Source organism: Euprymna scolopes, chromosome 12 (assembly GCF_053919585.1).
Source record: "Euprymna scolopes isolate OS-2025 chromosome 12, ASM5391958v1, whole genome shotgun sequence".
In the NCBI taxonomy this organism is placed as follows: Eukaryota; Metazoa; Mollusca; class Cephalopoda; order Sepiida; family Sepiolidae; genus Euprymna; species Euprymna scolopes.
The window spans coordinates 11,993,674-12,017,438 of NC_136493.1; the positions used below are offsets into that span (position 1 = coordinate 11,993,674).

Consider the following 23,765-nt stretch of genomic DNA (forward strand, 5'->3'; position numbering starts at 1 on the left):
GGCCTTTTACAAAGTGTAACACACGGACTAACTAAGGAAGGAACAAGCAGAATATTATATAGATACTAAACCTTACTTCTAGAATCCATCATCAAATTGTGATCCTAATCCTTTACATAATTTTTACTCTAGAAAATGTTTACATTTTTAAGACTTAAGAAGAAATTGAAGTTTAGGGAAACTTGCTTAATTGAAGATAAAAGACTATGAATTTCAATTTTCAAATAGAAAACTGTGTTCATATTATGCGTCCAAAATATTTAAAAGAATGAGAAATTTAGCAAATATTTCTTCATTCCCATCTCATGCCAATTGGTAAAACTCTACGCAAATCAGAGTTATCCTAAGTTTCACAAAGAGCTTCCACCTTCTTTTAAAATCCTCTGCATTAAACTTAATCAAACTGAATATAGTCTATATTGAGAGCCCTTACGCCCAGCAGGTGTGTTTCAACTTTCATAAAATTGTGTTAATAAGAAACAATTGATGACAATTTTAAAGTTTAATAAACTTTATTTGATCATCAAAAAAAAAAACCCTGTGAAATATAAAGAAAATGTTGTGCCCGTATTTGGCATTTATAGTTGTTAAATTTCTTTAAATTTTTGTGGCAGTTGATAGTTACGTCCTAGCAAATGGCATCAATAGTGACTTTGTAGCGTGATTCAGACCTCTTGACAGCAATTGTCACTTCCTCCACTGATGCCTGCGAAAACATCAAACACTACTGTCTGCAAGGTATAAAAATAATTATTTATATTATATATATATATATATATATATATATATATATATATATATATGCAGCCTTTCTCACAAACGTGATGTTGCTAGTCTCAATTTTTTTCTATAAATACTATTATGGCATGTGTTCTTCAGAATTGTCTGTTCTATTCCCTGCTTCCTTTGTTTCAGCTCGTTTAACTTGTTGGTCTAGTGGTCTTCATCAATTCACTTTTTTGACACCTCTTTGTTTCCTATTCTAATAACTTCTTCATAAGAACTGCAGGTTTGTGGCACTCTCTTTCTACTGACTGCTTTCCTTCTATCTATAGCCTTGGTCTTTTCAAGACTAAGGCCAATAGATATCACCTATCTGTGAGAACATTTCCAATTCAGGTTGAGATCCTGTCTGGTCACGTTACATTGATGCATTGGTTTGGAGTTGTCTTAAATAGCGCCAGGGTCTTTCGCATTTGCATTGATGGAGCAACTAGTGTAGGAGAAGGAAAACTCTGAAACAACACAAGATATTTTCTTTTTATTCCGATAAATTATTTACATCCTTGTCGGGAGGTTAGGCACTTGATCAGATGTGATCTTGAAAAGCCAACGCATATTGCCCTACAAAAAATGCATGAGCAGCTCTATCGGCATTACCTGGTAGGGGCGACTCTGGCGATTAACAATAAGCCAACCTCTTCTCAAAGAGAGGGTACAGTCTGAGAAGATGGATCTCCTAGAACTGAAGAGAACCATAACTTAACCTCAACAGCAACAGAACCACTCTTTCAGAAGATATCCACTGTCTCTTGAAAAAAAAAAAAAGCGCAGTTATTATTGATGGAATTAGTCTATGACAGAGTCATTTATAAAATACTTACCTGCACCGGTCAGTTCAGCAATGACTTTGCAGATTCCATCAGCTACAATCACGTTGTAGCTGACCATTGCTGCAAAACAAAAGTTAGATTCTTTAAAATCCGAAATTTACATTCAAAATCAATAATTCACAGAAATAAAAGCAAAGTTTATTTTTCTTGTAACCACGACCCCAGGGAGTGTAATGTGCATCCAGGAGACAAGCGCCCACGTGTTTGTGTGTTGTGTGTGTGTGTAAGAGAGACGGACGAAAAGGAAAGACTTACCTCGGGGCCGGCTCGGCGTCGCCGACCAAAAATAAAGAAAGAAAGATCAAGATGGCGGCCGCCGTCTTTTGTAAAGGATGATATCTCGCAAAGTCACATGAATTCTCGCAATATGCAAATTGAGCTGGCCTGCAACGGCCATAAAAGCGGGTGATTGAAAGACGTTGGGAGAGGGATGATTGACTTGGTCGGGAATCGTGTTGCTGTTGCTTCTCGTGCTGTGTGGGTGTGAGCATATCTTACTGTTGTTGGGACCATTCTGAGTAACCGATTGTTGGGTCCGTTCTGAGTAACCGTTCACGTCCGTCTAGGTACCTTGCTAGTTGGATTCCGTGCAGAACCGGTGTGTACTGGTTATTGAATTGCTTTACGTTGCTGCAACATTGTACATCTACAGAAGGCGCAGTACTTTTAAAGGATTTTCCTTATACATCTACGGAGGGCGCAGTAATTTTAAAGGACTTTCCTTACACATTGTCTACAAGCTATCTCGGCTATATATTATAATATATATATATATATATATATATATATATATATATATATTATAATATATATATATTATAATATATATTATAATATATATTATAATATATATATATATATATTATAATATATATATAATAATATATATATATATATTATAATATATATATAATAATATATATTATAATATATATATATATATATTATAATATATATATATTATAATATATATATATATTATAATATATATATATATATTATAATATATATATTATAATATATATATATATTATAATATAGTCATATTCCTGTTATTCATTATAATATATATATATATATTATAATATATATATATATATATATATTATAATATATATTATAATATATATATATATATATTATAATATATATATATATAATATATATATATATTATAATATATATATATATATTATAATATATATATATATAATATATATTATAATATATATATATATATATTATAATATATATATATATATTATAATATATATATATATATATTATAATATATATATATATATTATAATATATATATTATAATATATATATTATAATATATATCATAATATATATTATAATATATATATATTATAATATATATATATTATAATATATATATATATTATAATATATATATTATAATATATATCATAATATATATATATTATAATCTATATTATTATAAAGTAATAGGGTTCGTGTGTTTTTGTCTGTGTGTACAGCTCTCCATCATCAACGAAATATAAAGGAGGTAAGAGGGTAGATCTCTCCTGGTAGAGAAACATTAGAACCCATTTTAGGATGTTTCTGTTATAGGAGACATAAGAATCTATGCCTAATTTCTTTATATACTAGTCTACAAACCACCCCCATATCGAATGACTTATGCTCATTTGCATATCACATTATATTAAATCTCTTTAACTAATTACCTCGACCTTATTACATATTGGAAATATTCTAATCATTTCAACTGGACTATTTACAAAATCTATTTAACATTTAATTATCTATCTATATTATTATAAAGTAATAGGGTTCGTGTGTTTTTGTCTGTGTGTACAGCTCTCCATCATCAACGAAATATAAAGGAGGTAAGACGGTAGATCTCTCCTGGTAGAGAAACATTAGAACCCATTTTAGGATGTTTCTGTTATAGGAGACATAAGAATCTATGCCTAATTTCTTTATATACTAGTCTACAAACCACCCCCATATCGAATGACTTATGCTCATTTGCATATCACATTATATTAAATCTCTTTAACTAATTACCTCGACCTTATTACATATTGGAAATATTCTAATCATTTCAACTGTACTATTTACAAAATCTATTTAACATTTAATTATTTAATATATTTTCATTTAATTTTATATTCGATTTATTTCACTTTACGTATATTATCAAAACAATTCATTGGCGAGCAAAGCTTTATGTTTTGGGATTGTATTGAAAATGTAATGGAAATTTCAATTTCGTTCCGTTTTAATCTTTTATATTTTACTTGCCAATATAATTGAAAGAATACAATTCAACTATCGTAATTTTATATAAATAAACAAAAACAAATATTTTAAAATAAAACTTTATTAAAAAATAAATAATTTTATTTTTAAATGAAAAAAATCAATTTAGTAAAATAATTGTATTAAACACCCCCAGCCTTGTCAGCAAACCTGTAAACCTATAAAAGTTAACATTTCGAATGTAAACAGTGATTTTTCGATTTTGTTAGCGCTTGCCGCAATTAAACACAATTAAAACGGAACTAACTTTATTTCCATTCTATTTTTTAAACAACCCCCAAAACATAACGCTCTCTTCCAGTTATAGCCAATTTTTTTTTAATTAAATAAAACAGGTCAAAATAAACAGATAAGCGCATTTTCTTTTACATTTTTCTTACAACCAACATTGTCATTTAACCAACTGCAGGATATCGTTACTTTTGTGGGGTTGTTTTGAAAATGGCACGGAGATTATAATTTCGTTCCAATTTAATCTTTCTGGTCGAGCCTATTTCGAAAGCCTGTTTATCATAGATTTGAACTACAAATAATTTATTACATTTTGATTATTACTATCTTAAGACTTAAAGCTTATATTTATTTCATTTTTCTATTTATATATTGAATTAGTTATTTCCAGTCTTATTTAAACTTAGTGCTTTCTTTAAACCGGATGAACCTTTTATAAAAATATGAGTTTAACGTAAAGAACACGAACAAGGTTTTATTCAACTGAATTTCTTCCAGTTTACTAACAAAATATATAAATTTAAAAGAGATATCTATATTATTATAAAGTAATAGGGTTCGTGTGTTTTTGTCTGTGTGTACAGCTCTCCATCATCAACGAAATATAAAGGAGGTAAGACGGTAGATCTCTCCTGGTAGAGAAACATTAGAACCCATTTTAGGATGTTTCTGTTATAGGAGACATAAGAATCTATGCCTAATTTCTTTATATACTAGTCTACAAACCACCCCCATATCGAATGACTTATGCTCATTTGCATATCACATTATATTAAATCTCTTTAACTAATTACCTCGACCTTATTACATATTGGAAATATTCTAATCATTTCAACTGTACTATTTACAAAATCTATTTAACATTTAATTATTTAATATATTTTCATTTAATTTTATATTCGATTTATTTCACTTTACGTATATTATCAAAACAATTCATTGGCGAGCAAAGCTTTATGTTTTGGGATTGTATTGAAAATGTAATGGAAATTTCAATTTCGTTCCGTTTTAATCTTTTATATTTTACTTGCCAATATAATTGAAAGAATACAATTCAACTATCGTAATTTTATATAAATAAACAAAAACAAATATTTTAAAATAAAACTTTATTAAAAAATAAATAATTTTATTTTTAAATGAAAAAAATCAATTTAGTAAAATAATTGTATTAAACACCCCCAGCCTTGTCAGCAAACCTGTAAACCTATAAAAGTTAACATTTCGAATGTAAACAGTGATTTTTCGATTTTGTTAGCGCTTGCCGCAATTAAACACAATTAAAACGGAACTAACTTTATTTCCATTCTATTTTTTAAACAACCCCCAAAACATAACGCTCTCTTCCAGTTATAGCCAATTTTTTTTTAATTAAATAAAACAGGTCAAAATAAACAGATAAGCGCATTTTCTTTTACATTTTTCTTACAACCAACATTGTCATTTAACCAACTGCAGGATATCGTTACTTTTGTGGGGTTGTTTTGAAAATGGCACGGAGATTATAATTTCGTTCCAATTTAATCTTTCTGGTCGAGCCTATTTCGAAAGCCTGTTTATCATAGATTTGAACTACAAATAATTTATTACATTTTGATTATTACTATCTTAAGACTTAAAGCTTATATTTATTTCATTTTTCTATTTATATATTGAATTAGTTATTTCCAGTCTTATTTAAACTTAGTGCTTTCTTTAAACCGGATGAACCTTTTATAAAAATATGAGTTTAACGTAAAGAACACGAACAAGGTTTTATTCAACTGAATTTCTTCCAGTTTACTAACAAAATATATAAATTTAAAAGAGATATCTATATTATTATAAAGTAATAGGGTTCGTGTGTTTTTGTCTGTGTGTACAGCTCTCCATCATCAACGAAATATAAAGGAGGTAAGACGGTAGATCTCTCCTGGTAGAGAAACATTAGAACCCATTTTAGGATGTTTCTGTTATAGGAGACATAAGAATCTATGCCTAATTTCTTTATATACTAGTCTACAAACCACCCCCATATCGAATGACTTATGCTCATTTGCATATCACATTATATTAAATCTCTTTAACTAATTACCTCGACCTTATTACATATTGGAAATATTCTAATCATTTCAACTGTACTATTTACAAAATCTATTTAACATTTAATTATTTAATATATTTTCATTTAATTTTATATTCGATTTATTTCACTTTACGTATATTATCAAAACAATTCATTGGCGAGCAAAGCTTTATGTTTTGGGATTGTATTGAAAATGTAATGGAAATTTCAATTTCGTTCCGTTTTAATCTTTTATATTTTACTTGCCAATATAATTGAAAGAATACAATTCAACTATCGTAATTTTATATAAATAAACAAAAACAAATATTTTAAAATAAAACTTTATTAAAAAATAAATAATTTTATTTTTAAATGAAAAAAATCAATTTAGTAAAATAATTGTATTAAACACCCCCAGCCTTGTCAGCAAACCTGTAAACCTATAAAAGTTAACATTTCGAATGTAAACAGTGATTTTTCGATTTTGTTAGCGCTTGCCGCAATTAAACACAATTAAAACGGAACTAACTTTATTTCCATTCTATTTTTTAAACAACCCCCAAAACATAACGCTCTCTTCCAGTTATAGCCAATTTTTTTTTAATTAAATAAAACAGGTCAAAATAAACAGATAAGCGCATTTTCTTTTACATTTTTCTTACAACCAACATTGTCATTTAACCAACTGCAGGATATCGTTACTTTTGTGGGGTTGTTTTGAAAATGGCACGGAGATTATAATTTCGTTCCAATTTAATCTTTCTGGTCGAGCCTATTTCGAAAGCCTGTTTATCATAGATTTGAACTACAAATAATTTATTACATTTTGATTATTACTATCTTAAGACTTAAAGCTTATATTTATTTCATTTTTCTATTTATATATTGAATTAGTTATTTCCAGTCTTATTTAAACTTAGTGCTTTCTTTAAACCGGATGAACCTTTTATAAAAATATGAGTTTAACGTAAAGAACACGAACAAGGTTTTATTCAACTGAATTTCTTCCAGTTTACTAACAAAATATATAAATTTAAAAGAGATATAAATAATAAAATAAAAAGGTTATGTAATTTAAAAGAAATACACGTACTCACAAAAGCAGAACTTTTTTTTACACATTTTTTTCTTTAAAACCATAACAATGAGACTAACAATTACCTAGATCTTAGTAATTATTTGTTTTAATAGAACTGTTTTAATTGTACTGTTTACTTAGTTAACCTAAGTTGGTATTACATTTATTTTACATTTACTTTTTTTTTAATTATTACTTTTAGACTGTGACGTTTACACCCGGAAGTAATGAGTCACACGTAGGTCGCTTTTATTCATTCCTTTTGGTCAAGATCAAAGTGTAGTATCTGTTCCGGCAGATACTGCAAGCTATGACTAGCAAAGACCGGATGTGGGGGCAACCCCACATGCCTGACCATTAACCAGCTCCCATTTCCCACCTCTCGGGAGCTGGTCCCCTTTTTCCCTTCCCCCTCCCTTCACTCCTCACATTAAAAATCGGCCTTGTGCCTAATTTGCTCGGTGGGGGAGCAAATAAATACCATCTGTTCCGGCAGATGCTGCACTTAAGATAATTTGTACCAGTCAATGGAGGGGAAACCCTCTATACTGGGACAATTATTATTTTTGGTAACCAGAGTGCCCCCTTTTTGCCTACTTTTAGGGGAGCTGGTTTTTACCTCACATTAAAAACGGCCTTGTGCCTAATTTGCTCTGTGGGGGAGCAAATAAATACCATCTGTTCCGGCAGATGCTGCAAGCTTTGACTAGCTAGGACTAGCTATGACTGGCAAAGACCAGATGTGGGGGCAGCCCCACATGCCTGACCTTTAACCAGCTCCCATTTCCCACCTCTCGGGAGCTGGTCCCCTTCCCCCTCCCTTCACTCCTCACATTAAAAATCGGCCTTGTGCCTAATTTGCTCAGTGGGGGAGCAAATAAATACCATCTGTTCTTCAGATGCTGCACTGAAGATAATTTGTACCAGTCAATGGAGGGGAAACCCTCTATACTGGGACAATTATTATTTTTGGTAACCAGAGTGCCCCCTTTTTGCCTACTTTTAGGGGAGCTGGTTTTTACCTCACATTAAAAACGGCCTTGTGCCTAATTTGCTCAGTGGGGGAGCAAATAAATACCATCTGTTCTTCAGATGCTGCACTTCATTTTCTTGTTCTCTTTCGGTGGAGGAGAAATCCTTCACGACTGAGACAATTTTTGTTTGTTTGTTTGTTTGTTTTGTTTTACGGCATATCAACCACTTTGGGGTCATTTAATGCCGAAAGGTTCGTTATGTTGTGTTAAATATTGGTTTGTTCTTCTTAAGGTTTTTTTTTTTTTTTGTGGGGGGGGGTCTTTCCTTATATTTTTGAGTATATTTTAGTTTCTTTCAGAAAATTGATAATTTTTTGGGAATCAATCTTGTTTAATATTGTTTTCAGATTTTTTTCTTGGTAATACTTTGTTCGGATTTGTTCAAGGTCAATGCAGTTTGTCAGTATATGGTGTATTGTGTAGGGTTCTTGACACGTTATACAGTTTGGTGTCTCCTCCCCTTTTAGTAGATGTGAGTGGGTGATGTGAGTGTGACCTATTCGCAGTCTGGTCATTACTACCTCTTCCTTTCTTGTTAACTTTTTGGTGTCTCTCGTTCCAATATTTGGTGTTATTTGGAATAGTTTGTTTTTGGTGCATGAGCTCCAGTTTTCTTGCCATTTTCTCTTCAAAAATGTGTTTATTTTAGTCTTTAGGTCTGTATAGGGGATTTTTCCACTTATGTGGTTTTGTTGCAGAGTTTCCTTTGCTGCCTTATCTGCTTGTTCATTCATGTATATGCCGATATGGCTTGGTATCCAGCAAAAGATAATGTTTTTTTTCATGGTTATGGCATCTATTTTGTTTAGCAATTTTGTAATAAGTGGGTTTGTCATTTTTTTTTCTTTTAGAGATATGAGTATTGAAAGTGAGTCAGTAAATATGATATATTTTTGATGGTCATCATTGGTTATTATATTCAGTGCCAAATCTATGGCTGTTGCTTCTGCGCTGAAAATAGAAGATTCGTTTGGGAGCCTTTTCTTTAGTTTTATTTTTTTGTGGATGGCTGCGCATCCTACTTTATCTCCATCTTTTGATCCGTCAGTGTAAATTTGTGTATATTCTTTGTATGTATTCTGGATGATAAGTAGTTCTTCATGGAAGGTTGATGGGTGGGTTTTCGTTTTGGGATATTTATTTAATTTTAATATTATGTGTGGTTGTTTGATCATCCAGGGTGGAGTTTTTGATTTGTTATATTTATGTATTTTTGTAATGTCCATTTGGGCTTCTGTGAGAAGGTTTTTTATCCGGAGGCTGTAGGGCTTGATATCTTCTTTCTTGTTGAAGAGATGTGTGTATTGTGGGTGAAGGGTACATTGATATGCAGGATTTGTTGGACTTGATACCAGCTTTAGGTAATATTGTAGCGCTAACTTCTGTCGTCTTAGAATCAGTGGAGGCTCGTGGGCCTCTATATAGAGGCTTTCTACTGGAGAGGTTCTAAATGCTCCCAAGGCTAATCTTAATCCTTGATGGTGGATTGTATTTAGTTCTTTTATGTAGGACTTCCTTGCTGCTCCATAGATGAAGCATCCATAGTCCATTTTAGATCTGATTAGAGTTTGGTATAATTTTAATAATGTGACTTTGTCTGCACCCCAATCGGTGTGTGCTAGGACTTTGATCAATTGCATTGTCTTTTGGCATTTTGCTTTTAAATATTTTATATGCGGTATAAAGTTCAATTTTTTATCAAATATAATACCTAAATATTTATGTTGGTCGGTAAGTGGGATGTTCTTGTTATCCAGTTTCAGGTTGGGGTCGTGGTGGAATTTTCGTAATTTGCAAAAGTGGATGCATTTAGTTTTTTCCTCTGAGAATGTAAATCCATTTTCTATGGCCCATTTGTTTATTTTATTCAGACAGAGTTGTAGTTTGCGTTCGGCTGTTTGTATATATTTAGATTGGTAGTATATAAGTAGGTCGTCCACGTATAGGGCATTTTCAATTCCTGGGTCTATGTTTTTTATGATATTGTTTATTTTAATGTTGAAGAGGGTGACAGACAGGATACTGCCTTGGGGGACCCCCATTTCTTGATCTTTTTGGACTGAATAAGTGTTGTCCATCCGTACTTGGAAGTTTCTATTTGTTAAGAAATTTCTGATAATTTCTGGCATTCTACCCCTAAGTCCTAGTTCATACAGGTCTTTTTGGATTCCGTATTTCCAAGCGGTGTCATACGCCTTTTGCATGTCAAAAAAAATTGCTATTAGATGTTCTTTTTTTGCAAATGCTTCTCTTATGCGTGTTTCCAGTTTTATTAAGTGATCGGTGGGGCTTCTATTTTTCCTGAAACCCGACTGGCTTTCTGTAATTAGATTTTTGCTTTCCAAGTACCAATTTAATCTTTCGTTAATCATTCTTTCAAAAGTTTTGCACAAACAACTAGTTAGTGCAATGGGTCGGTAGTTTGTTGGGTTTGTATGGTCTTTTTTTGGTTTGGGTATTGGGATTACTGTTGCCTGCTTCCAGTTTTTTGGAATGTTGTTAGTTATCCATATCTCATTGTAAATTTGTAATAAGTAGTCCAGTGATGGTTTTGGTAGTTTTTTGAGGAATTGATAATGGATCTCGTCGGGGCCGACTGCTGTATCGGGAGATTTGTTTATTGCCTCCTCTAGTTCTGCACTGTTGAATAATTGATTGTAGTTTTCTTCATTTTTTGATTTGAAGTTTATTTTTATTTTTTCTTCATTTTTCTTTATAGCTTGGAATTTTTTATTTTGGTTTTTTGATGATGAGTTCATTGAGAATTGTTCTGCTAATTTATTTGCGATATTTTGTTTGTCGGTAATCTTTGTGTTGTCGCATATAAGGTGTTTAATAGGGTTCTTTGTATTTTTTCCTGCTATTTTTCTGACCATCTCCCATACTTTTTTGGGTTTTGTGTTTTGATTAATTTTTGTTACATAATCTTTCCACGAGTTCCGTTTTGATTCTTTGATAGTTTTCCGTGCTTTGGCTTTGCTGTTTTTATAGGTGTCCAAATTTTCTTTCGTTGGACTGTTTTTAAATTTCCTTAGGTTTGCACGTCTGGCTCTTATAGCTTCTTTGCATTCTTTATTGTACCAGGGTTTGTTATATTTTGTAGTAGTGGAACTTTTTGGTATGTTCTCCTCGGCTATTGTGAGTAGGGTGTTGCTGAAATATGTGATGTGTTCTAAGTCAGGATTCGCTTCAGGTATTAATCTGTATTGACATGTATTTTGGAAATTTTCCCAATTTGCCTTTTGTAAATTCCAGCGGGGTGTTTTGTCTTCTGGCTTGGGATTCTCGTTTTCTATTATGATTGGGAAGTGGTCACTTCCGCATGCATCCTTATGTGTTCTCCAGCTATAATCCATGTATATAGTTGGGTCACATAGTGTTATATCGATTGCTGATAGGGTTCCCGTTGGTGGGTGCATATATGTATTCTCTTTGTTGTTGAGTAGGCATAGATCGTTTTGGTTAATTATTTTTTCTATGGTTTGGCCTCTTTTGTTGTTTTTTTTACTGCCCCACCATATATTATGACTATTGAAGTCTCCCAACAGTAGAAAAGGTTTAGGTAGTTGTTTGATTATATTGTTTAATTCAGTTTCGTTTATTGTTTCATTTGGTGGTATATAGAGTGAGCATAGGGTTATTGTTTTGTGTAGTGTTGCAGTTATTGCAACAGCTTGCATATTTGTTTTTAAGTTCACTTTGCTGTGTGGAATGTTTTCGTTTATCAGTATTGATGATCCACCGGTGGCTTTGCATGATAATTTGTTTATGTGGTTGTATATTGAGTAGTGTTTTATGTTAATTTTGTCATTTTCTTTTAAGTGTGTTTCCTGTAGGCAAATTATTGCAGGACATAAGGATTTGATAAGTATTTGCATTTCTTCGATATTAATTTTTAATCCTCTTATGTTCCACTGTAGGATTTTGTTAGTCATGGTTTATATTTTCTTTTGGTTTTGGACTGTTGGTGTTTATGTCTACGTCCATAGTTTCGATGTTAGTTTGGGTGTTTCTTTTGGAAGTGGATGGTCTGTTTCTTGTTTCTGGTGAGAGGCTTTTTTTGGGTTTTGGTCTGGGACTTTTAGATTTACTTTGTCTTGACTGTCTTTTTTGGCTATCAGTTTCAACTAGTTCAAATTTATTTTCATTTTCAATTAATACTAATTCTGTTTTTTGTTTGTCATTTTGTTTTTGGGGGGTAGTTTTTTTGTTGTTCTGTTCTATTTCCATTTTTTCTGTTGTTGTGTGTTTATTTTTAACATCTGTTTTTGTCCTTGTTTGTGACTTGGATCTTTCACGTTTTGATAATTGAGGAGGTTTCATTTCTTTAGGGATTGATTCCTCAATATTGATGGAAGTTTTTCTGATTTCCTTTGTTTCGTTTTCTTTTATACTGGGTTGTTCGTTTCTGACTTTTATTTGGCTGTTGGAGTTTATTTTCAGTTCTGATAAAAAAGATTTTAATTCTTCAAGTATGTTCTTTAGTTCTTTTGCTAGGTTTGCAATTTCTGGAGCAAGGTTTAGTTCATTGTAGTTGTACATTTTGTTTGCTTGTTGGGTTATTGTGGCATATGAGTTTTTGGTGCGATTTGTGACTTCTTTGCGGGCTTCTTGGAAGGTTATATTTTTTTGATATTTGATTGTTATTATTTCCTTCTCTTGATTATATATTTTGCACTGTTTTGAGTGAGAGTGGTGCTCTTCTTGACAGTTTGTGCATTTGGTTTTATTTGGACAGTCTTCTTCATCGTGGTCTGGGTTTTTTTCACTGCAGTTTCCACATGTGAAGAATCTTAGACATTGGTCTTTATTATGTCCAAACTTTTGGCAGTTGTAGCATTGTAAAGGTTTTGGGATGTATTGTTCTATTTTCGTTCTTTCATAACCTATATTGATGGTCTCTGGTATTTGAGGATAATTGAATGTTAATATATAAGTGTTTGTATATATTACCTCTCCTTTTTTTTTAAATGTGATTCTTTTTACATCTGTGACCCCTTGGTTTTTTAGTTCTGTTTTGATTTCTTCTGTTGTGCAGACGGAGATTTCCTGGTTTTTTATGACTCCTTTGGAGTAGTTTAGTGTTTGGTGTGGATAAGCTTTGATGTTTGTTTCATGCAATTTTTGTAGTTGAAGTAGAGTTTTGGCCTGTTTTTTATTTAGTACTTCTACCAATATGGTACCATTCCTTAATTTTTTGACATTTTTAGGTGTTATTTTGCTTGATATTACCTTTTGGATAATGAAGGGTGACATTTTAGTTAACGGTATATTAGACGTTGCTTCTAGCACGATGAATCTTGGAAAGTTTGTATCTTCATTGTCGCTGTCAGAGTCAATTTCTGTGTGTGGTCTCTTGGATTTTTTGGTATTCATAATAATTTTTGAAAAATTCATCAGCCATGCTCCCCACCCTCCTCGGAGCCCCTTATGGGGAAGAACTATGAGGGGGTAAATCCCATTCGCCTCGGTTCTCCAGGGCTACATAGCTGGTATACTCAAACATGGGGAGGTTTCCAAGCATTCACAATATATGGTTATGCCCACCCAAGTATGGGATTTCCCTGTATTTTTATTATTCCTGATGGTTACCTTTTTCCCAGCTTGATTGACCCTTCAGCCATCGCTTATTAATTCAGTTTATTGTTTATGTTGAGTGTTAGTGTGTTTTTGTTTGGATTGTCTGAATTAGTGCTTGTCATGACCAACCGATTGATTGGATCGGGCCTATCCAACCTCCCGTCTAGCCTAGTAAGGGCCAAAGTGGTGTGTTGTAGTATCATGTTATTATTTCCTAGGCATGTTCCACTCAACCACCAGGATCCCGTTCTTAATGCATTACGGGTTGCCACCAACGGTCAACTGGTGGTCCCATTGAAGGATTTTTACCCTCTGCAGGGGGGCAGTTGGTATGTTCTATCGCCCTACCAACTAGGCAAAAAAAAAAAAAAAAAAAAAAAAAAAAAAAAAAAAAAAAAGGTGAGGAGGTGAAGGAAAAAGAAAACGAGGGAGGGGAGGGGGAGGAGAATGTTGTTTTTGTTTTTGTTTTCGCAGAACATGACTAAGTTTTGCAAAAGGGAATAAAAAAACAAAGACATCTATGTAGGTGCGTTTCATCTCAGGAAGTCAGTAGACAGCCTGATCTGGTAGCACCAGGAGACAATTTTTATTTTTGTACCTTTTCTCCACGTTAAAAAACGACCCTGGTGTCTAACTCTGTCCCGTGGGGAGGCATAGTAAATAGGTACAATATAATTGTTTATAATTGTACTATTCAGAAATATTATTTATAGTTCGTCCATTTCAGTTAGTATACATTTCCTTTACGCTTAATTAATTTACAATCATTAATATCGTTAAACAATTCCGTTTAAAACCGAAATTATGCCACCCAAACGAAGTAGAAACGAAAGTGAGGAAGAAAGAATGGAAAGATTGGAAGCTAATAGACTAAGAGTTGCTGCAATTCGCTCCAATGAAAACAATTCAGATAGAGAAAGACGTCTAGAACTTAACAGGATACGTCAAAGAGAAAGGAGAGCAAGACTGTCAGATTTGGAAAGAGAAACCCAACGTGAAGCTGACAGAACTAGACATGCTGTAAGGCGGTTAAATTCATCACGATAAAATTCAAGAAAGGCAAAGATATGCACTGGAAAGAGAAGCAATATTACGATCGAATGAATTATATGAGGTAAGTAAACGTACACAAGGTGAGTTGAGAGTGGCTCAACGACATCAGAATGAATCGGAAACCCAACGAAGCTTTCGCCTATACCAAGGGCAACAACGAGAGGCTGCATGGAGAGAGAGTATGACTTTGCCCCAGCAATTGACAGAAAACGAGGCAGCTAGACAACGAATGACTGCTTTGAGACACCATGAAATAGAACACTGCAATAGAAAAGGATTACTCTACAACAAAAATGACTCTCTCACTACAGCTGATATAGGAAAAATGGACAAAGTATGTCAACATTGCTCAGCTGTAAAATTTAAAGGAGAAACCCCTGGTTGTTGTTGTTCTTCTGGCAAAGTTGTGCTTGATAGCTTTCCACCACTGCCTCAGTTGCTTCAAGATTTGCTCTCCGGCAATGGTCCCATCTCTAAAGATTTTCTGCAAAATCTACGCAGTTATAACAATTGTTTTGCAATGACATCATTTGGTCACAAAATTGCGGCAGTACATGGGTGGAATCCTTCTTTTAGAATTCGAGGCCAGGTTTGCCACCAGATTGGGAGTCTTTTACCACCTGAAGATGAAACAGCAAAGTTTATTCAAGTCTACTTCTTGGATAGTCTGGAAGAGGAACTACATAATCGGGGACGTGACAGTAGACTCAATAGAGACATTCTCCAAAGTCTGACTGAATTTTTACATGAGAACAACAGCTTTATTTGTCAGCTGAAAACAACAAAGGAGAGGATTGAAGAAGAACACTTGGTAGAACATAAAGTTGTCATAAGGGAAGACCAAAGGCCGCAAGAAGAGCATCCACGGCGATTCAATGCTCCAACAACAACGTATGAGATTGGAATATTAATGGAGAATGAACCAACAGCTAACCGGGATATTGTCTTGCGTTTTAGAAATGATACATTAAAATGGATCTCCGAACTACATCCCCTCTATGATACTTTAATGTACCCGTTAATGTACCCCTATGGTTCTCCATCTTACAACATCTACATGAAGGCATCCAATGGGCGAAAAGTTACCCAACAGCAATTTTATTCGTACCATTTAATGACTCGGCCTGGAAACTATTTTCTCTGGTACCGAAGGCTATTTCAACAATGGCTGGTGGATGTGTACTGCAAGATTGAAACAGAATGTTTACAGTTCCTGAGGCGTGAGCAACAGACCCTGAGAGCTGACAATTATAGCAACTTGAGAGATTCAATTCTTAGGGAGGATGGGAATCCAGAACAGTTTGGTCAACGAGTTGTACTTCCGGCAACTTATACAGGAGGCCCTCGATACATGTTTGAGCGTCAAAGTGATGCCATGGCATATGTTCGGCGAATGGGCCGAGCCGACCTCTTCATCACGTTCACAACAAATCCAAAGTGGACAGAAATTACAGAAAATTGTCTTCAAGGGCAAGACCCTCAGGATCGTCCAGATATTGTTGCCAGGGTTTTCAGGCAGAAGCTAAAAAAGTTACTTGAATTTATTAAAAAGGGAGGATTTGGCAGGTTGAGGGCTTTCCTGTACAGTATTGAATATCAAAAAAGAGGACTGCCGCATGCACACATCCTCACCTGGCAGGCCCCAGAGGACAAACTTCTACCAGAAAAAATGGATCTCTGCATATCTGCAGAGATCCCTGACAAAGAGGAAGATCCTGATCTTCATGCTAAAGTGATGGCACATATGGTGCATGGACCTTGTGGACCATTTAATCCAAATTGTCCATGTATGATTGACAACAAATGTTCCAAAAAATACCCAAAAGAATTTCTTCAGTGTACCGAGCAAGGCCAAGACTCTTACCCCAAGTACAGGCGAAGAAAACCAGAAGATGGAGGCCAGACTGGTACAATAAGGATGAAGAGAAATGGTCGGTATGTTAATCAAGAAATAACAAACCAGTGGATTGTTCCGTACAACAAGGTCCTCCTTCAGCAGTTCAACGCTCACATTAACGTAGAAATTTGCAGCTCGATCCAAAGCATCAAATATGTCCTCAAATACGTGAATAAAGGATGTGATCAAGCAGTGTTTGAACTACAAAGAACTGATGGAGCAGCTAACCAACAAGGCCAAGTACAAAGTCACATTGTGGATGAGATCCAGCAGTTCCAGAATGCAAGGTCTGTCGGCAGTTCAGAGGCAGCCTGGAGGATATTGGAACATCCCATCCATGAACATTTCCCCCCAATTGTACAACTTTCTGTTCATCTTGAAAATGGGCAGCGTGTCATGTTCTCAGCTGATACTGCTCTGGAACGAGCCCAAGGTCCACCGCCTGCCACAACTTTGACAGCATTTTTTCAACTCTGCCATAAGGATGACTTTGCAAGGGGTCTCAAATACGTAGAAGTCCCTGAGTTTTACACTTGGAACAAATCGACAAAGAAATGGATGAGAAAAATGCGTGGGGTACAAGTTGAAGGTACTGAAAATGATGATGTATGGAAGGCACCATGCATTGGGAGAATCTACACGATTAGTCCAAAAGCAGGGGAGTGTTATTTCTTACACCTGTTGCTCAATGAGGTTGCTGGTCCAACTTCATTTCAAAATTTGCGAGCATACAATGGTCAGGTGTTTGAAACATACAGAGCAGCGTGCCTTGCTCGAGGCCTTCTAGAAAATGACCATCACTTGCATCAAGCAGTAGGAGAGGCAAGTGCCACTCAATCACCTTCAAATTTGCGAAGCCTATTTGTGATAATTTTAACAGCCTGTGAGCCAAGAAATCCTCTTGAGATCTGGATGGCTTTTCGTGATGTAATATCTGAAGACATTCTTCACAGATACAGGCAAGAAGTTAACAATCCAGAAGCAGATTTTAATGAGGACATCTACAATAAAACTCTTTGTCTAATTGAAGAAAAAGTTCTCCTTATGTGCGGTCAACCATTGGCAAGCTATGGATTACCTGCACCAATGCAAGGGAGAGATGAAAGACTCGCGAGAGAGTATCAACGTGAAGTTACTTATAATCTTGAAGAACTTCCCTACAAGCAGAAAATATGCAAGAAAAACTGACCGATTCTCAAAGAGAAGTTTACAATTCATTCATGGCAATGTTGGAAGCACAAGGTGAAATGAACAAAAACATGATGTTTCTTGATGCTCCAGGTGGTACGGGCAAGACTTTTGTAATCAATTTGATCCTTGCAAAGATTAGATCCATGAGAAAGATTGTGCTTGCAAAAGCATTCAGTGGCATTGCTGCTACTCTACTACAAGGTGGCCGCACTCTTCACAGCACTTTTAAAGTACCCTTGGATACTCATCGAATGGATCAGCCAGTTTGCAAAATTACTGGTAACTCAGCCTTGGCAAATGTAATTAGAGACACCTCTGCAATCATTGTAGATGAAGCCCCAATGACGCACAAGAGTGCTTATGAAGCAATTGACCGAACACTGCAAGACATCACAGGAAACAAGAATCCCATGGGTGGCATTCCAACCTTATTTTGCGGTGATTTCCGTCAAATCCTCCCAGTGGTTAAAAATGGCACAAGGGCTAACATTGTCAATGCAAGTTTGAAACAATCCTATCTCTGGAGGCACGTTATAGTGAAGAGACTGACTACTAATATGAGAGCCTATATCTCTGATAACACAGCTGCAGCAGACTTCTCAAAATTGCTTCTCCAAATCGGTAATGGTCAGTTTCCTATCACTTCTTCACCTGACACAATTAAGATTCCAACTGCGCTTGGTAAATGTGTCGGTAATCAGAAGCAACTGAAAGACAAAGTGTACCCAGACCTGCAAAACAATGGAAAATCACCGGATTGGCTTGCTGAGAGGGCTATTATTTCGCCATTAAACAGCAATGTGAATCATTTGAACAATTCAATAATGGATGAATTTCCAGGAGACACAAAGCAATACAAGTCAGTTGATTCAGCTACTAATGAATATGAAGCTGTTCACTACCCTGTGGAGTTTTTAAACTCTTTGGAGATATCTGGAATGCCTCCACACATTTTAAATCTCAAAATTGGATCGCCAATCATGATTCTTCGATCCTTGGAACCGCCAAAAACAACAAACGGAACCAGATGTGTTATCACCAGATTGCACACCAATGTACTTGAGGCCACCATTTCCTGTGGTCCCTACAAAGGCGAAACCGTTCTACTGCCAAGGATCCCCTTAGTTCCATCGGACTCAGTACTTCCATTTAAATTCCGGAGACTCCAATTTCCTGTGAAGGTGTGTTTTGCAATGAGCATAAACAAAAGTCAAGGTCAGACATTTAACACCATTGGCGTAGACTTGACATCAGACTGCTTCAGTCACGGTATGTTCTACGTCTCCATCAGCCGGACAGGAAGTTCAGAAAAACTCTACATTCTGGCTCCAAATCAAAGCAGCAGAAATGTAGTTTACCCTGAGGCTCTTTAGTGAAAAGTTCGAGAAATGGATATGAGGAAAAACTGACATGATCTGATTGTGGTAAGTTTTTAGTATTGAATGTGCAAGATAAAATTTAAGCAAGAGTTGAAAATGACTTCAATGAAAAATTTACTATGTAACATCAAGTAACCTTCCTTTATGATGAAAATGTTTTGTGAAGTTCCTGATTGAATTTCAGTCACTACAAGAGGTAGTTAAAATGTTAATCACCTTATGCAATCTTTGCTCTTACAACATCAACTTACTGGAAAGGTGCCCACAGATTTTGGTACCCGAGTGCGCAACAAAGCTCCGTGCGAAGCACGGGTATCTTTGCTAGTTATAATATATTTATATATATTATAATATATTTATATATATTATAATATATATATATATATAATATATATATTATAATATATTTATATATATTATAATATATATATATATAATATATATATATATATTATAATATATATATATTATAATATATATATATATATTATAATATATATATTATAATATATATATATTATAATATATATATATATATTATAATATATATATATTATAATATATATATATTATAATATATATATTATAATATATATATATTATAATATATATATATATTATAATATATATATATATATATATTATAATATATATATATATATTATAATATATATATATATATTATAATATATATATATTATAATATATATATATTATAATATATATATATTATAATATATATATATTATAATATATATATTATAATATATATATATATATATTATAATATATATATTATAATATATATATATATTATAATATATATATATATTATAATATATATATATATTATAATATATATATATATTATAATATATATATATATATTATAATATATATATATATTATAATATATATATATATTATAATATATATATATATATTATAATATATATATTATAATATATATATATTATAATATATATATATTATAATATATATATATTATAATATATATATATATTATAATATATATATATATTATAATATATATATATTATAATATATATATATTATAATATATATATATTATAATATATATATATATATTATAATCTATATATATTATAATATATATATATTATAATATATATATATATATATTATAGTATAGTCATATTCCTGTTTAATTAATATATAGAAAAGGTATACTGTTTCGCAAATTAATTTTCACACTATAAACGGATGTTTAAACACTTATTCCAGCATGATATGTACTATTTATTCAAGGAAATCTGCATTCAAGAAGTAACCTCATTTGCATATTACATTAAAGAAAATCTATTTTAATAATTAACTTCATATTATTAATAGTTATTAGTAATAGAATTTTTTTAATTGTTTTATTTAGAAATATTATTTAAAGTTGATTTATTTTTTAATTTATTTTATTTTCAATTATTATTAGCCAACATCAGTTGCATTTAAAAACAGAAGTAAACTTTATCTATTTAAGCTAGAAGAGATATTCCCTCTTTAAGCAATGAGAGTTATTTCCCATTTGATTTTCATAAATTAATATAGATGTGTTTTATGCTTCCATAAATCCAACATACTTTCGGGTATATCATAACAAGCGCAGATATTTGGCGTATCTCAAATAGTATGTGACTAAACCCTTTAACCTGGCAATGCCAGGTATATGTAGCTAGTATATATATTGATTGAGTGCTAGTAGGAAACCTACTGCCAAGCACTGAAAGGAAGTTTAACATGCTTCCCTGCAGCGACTTAGTCCACAATACATTGCACTGTAGAGAACCTATTGTTGATTTTATAAAATTATTTTCATATAATGGTTTGAATTAAAGTTTAAAATGCAAAACTCAATTATCATGGTTCGATTCTGCTCTAAACAGGAATATTCATTTTGAACACGCCCCTGTTTTATTAAAGAACTTATTGCAAATTCTATATGCCCTTCTGCTGGTATGTTGATGAAACTTCTAAAATGCATTTGCGATGTTAAGCTGTATAAAAGTGTTAACTTTGGTTAAAATCAGACTGTTTCTTCTTTAATGGGATTTTTTGATTATTGATACTTATCATAGGTATTCCGATACAAAACTTATCTAAGAACACTCCCAGACACTTATAGTTCATTTGTGTGAAAGGTCATAAAAATTTACCGAGCCATTTTGGAGTCCATAGGGAGCTCCCCTCCCAGACAAAGTGCCTTTTATATATATAAATATATATGTGTGTGTGTGTGTGTGTGTGTGTGTGTGTGTGCACACTGAATTAGAGACATAATTATATTAGTGACTAGTTGTACCCGGCCACGCATTGCTGTGACTCAGTTTGTATAAATAGAAAACAAACAAAAAACAAAAAAAGGTGAAATGTATTTTTCTGATGTGTATGTTCTCAATACTTGTGGATACCTTAAATTGACAGAGGGAAAAACATGAGGGTTTAATTTTACTATGGGCATGTATGTGAGCACGCACCTGAAAAATCTTGTAAAATAAAAATTTTAGCTGATTTTATTTTTGTATGAAGGTATAGCGTTTTATCAATAATAAATCGGTGAAAAAAAATGAAAAGAAAACTGTTTAAAGAATAAACCAACAAAGGAAGATAGAAATGAGAAAAGACTTTAAAAATGTTGTAGGATAAGTTTTAAAAAAGGAAATAGTTTTGGCAAAATGTTTTTTTTTATTTAATCAAATAAATATCTTCATTTTCGCACATGTTTTTTTTTTTTGAGAAAAAATATTACTTTCAAATATAATTTTGTTGTTTGTTTGTTATTGTAGCGAAATGCAAAAATAGCAATATTGATGTTCAAGCTAAACCAATAGGATTTAATAAACTGCAGTAATGAAAATAACGAAAATCACGCAAAATGATGCAAATGTCACATAACAAGACAAACATAGACACAATAATTTTTTTTGTTGATTCATGGAGGACTTAACTAATTGTGATGTGACAATTAGATAGATAACTGTTGCGGAGACGCCCACTAATTAACATAGGTGGGTGAGTGAGATATATAATGGTATCAATCACCAATACTGGGGGAGTTCGGCAACGACCGCCAAATAGGCAACACGCCTATGCTGCCTCCAGTAAGACATGCAACACACCACCTGCTGGAATATATTCAACTGAAGTATATCTGAAGACATGTAAATATGCATATAACTTTTCTTCCTAATATATTATTGTATACCTTTACTTTCGTGTTCTTGTTAATTATTTGTACAGACAACAATAACATTGGTTATTGTTGAAATTGACAAAAAATGCAAGTAGTTACAATTGTGTTTGTAAATAAAAATCAATTTTTGTGCTGTCAGATTTTGCTACAATAATGAAAAAATCACAATTTTTTATGAGCCGGATGAAGCTGAGCAAAATAGCAGACAAAGCAAAATAACAGGAAAAAAATAGAAAGACAAAAAATTTTGTAAAATACTTTCAATTGACTAAATATGTATATATATATATGTATTTGTTTTTTTCTCAAGACAAGTTGCATTTTGCATTGTTTATTTACATTTAGTAATTCTTTTGTAATGTATTTAACAAGAAAAGTTATGTTTTTGTCTCAAATGCATGGTCAACTGAACATGTGCACGCAAATACATGCATGCATAAAGTGTAAAGCATTCCGACAGCTAAAAATCTGAAAACAAAGTAACGGGGAAAAATAGAAATACAGTAAATAAAAGTTTTTATTTATTTTTCTCCAGACAAGTTTATTGTTTATTTACATGTATTATTTATTTGCAATATGTTTAAAAACAGAAGTTGTATTTTTTCAAACACGTGCTCAACCGAACACACACACACACACACACACGTGCAGGCATGAATGGCAAAGCATTTCAACAGCTATGAATATGAAAACAAACTAATGGGGAAAAAATAGAAATTACAATATATAAAAAATGTATATATACTGTAAATGTACTGAATATCTATATATATTTATTTTTATCCAGAGAAATTGCATTTTGTATTTTTGTATTATTTATTTACATTTATTTATTTATTTTTTTTTGCAATTTTTTTAATGACAGAAGTTGTGGTTTTATATCAGACACATTGACAGACTAAATAATGTCTCTTAATGATACCATATTTTAAGATTAGTAACCGTTCATTTATAAAGGGAAGAATCGAATTCAGGAATATGAGAATTTTCAGAGCTTAGCCAATCAGAATGGACTAAATTTGGTGAGGGAGTCTTTATTATTTATGAAACAGAAATTGGGCCAATTAATTTTTTTGCAATGTGTTTAGCAAAAAAAGTTGTGTTTTTGTTTTCAAATGCATGG

General features: G+C 32.6%; 1 protein-coding gene across 1 annotated transcript in view; it reads right to left on the minus strand.

The window, feature by feature from the left end:
• Positions 1-23,765, minus strand: part of LOC145291189 (putative sodium-coupled neutral amino acid transporter 11) — a 252,395-nt gene that overhangs the window by 46,270 nt on the left and 182,360 nt on the right. The window contains exon 6 of the mRNA XM_080136768.1: positions 1,605-1,673. Within this exon, the coding sequence (XP_079992894.1) occupies positions 1,605-1,673 (69 nt within the window). The remainder of the gene's footprint in view (positions 1-1,604; positions 1,674-23,765) is intronic.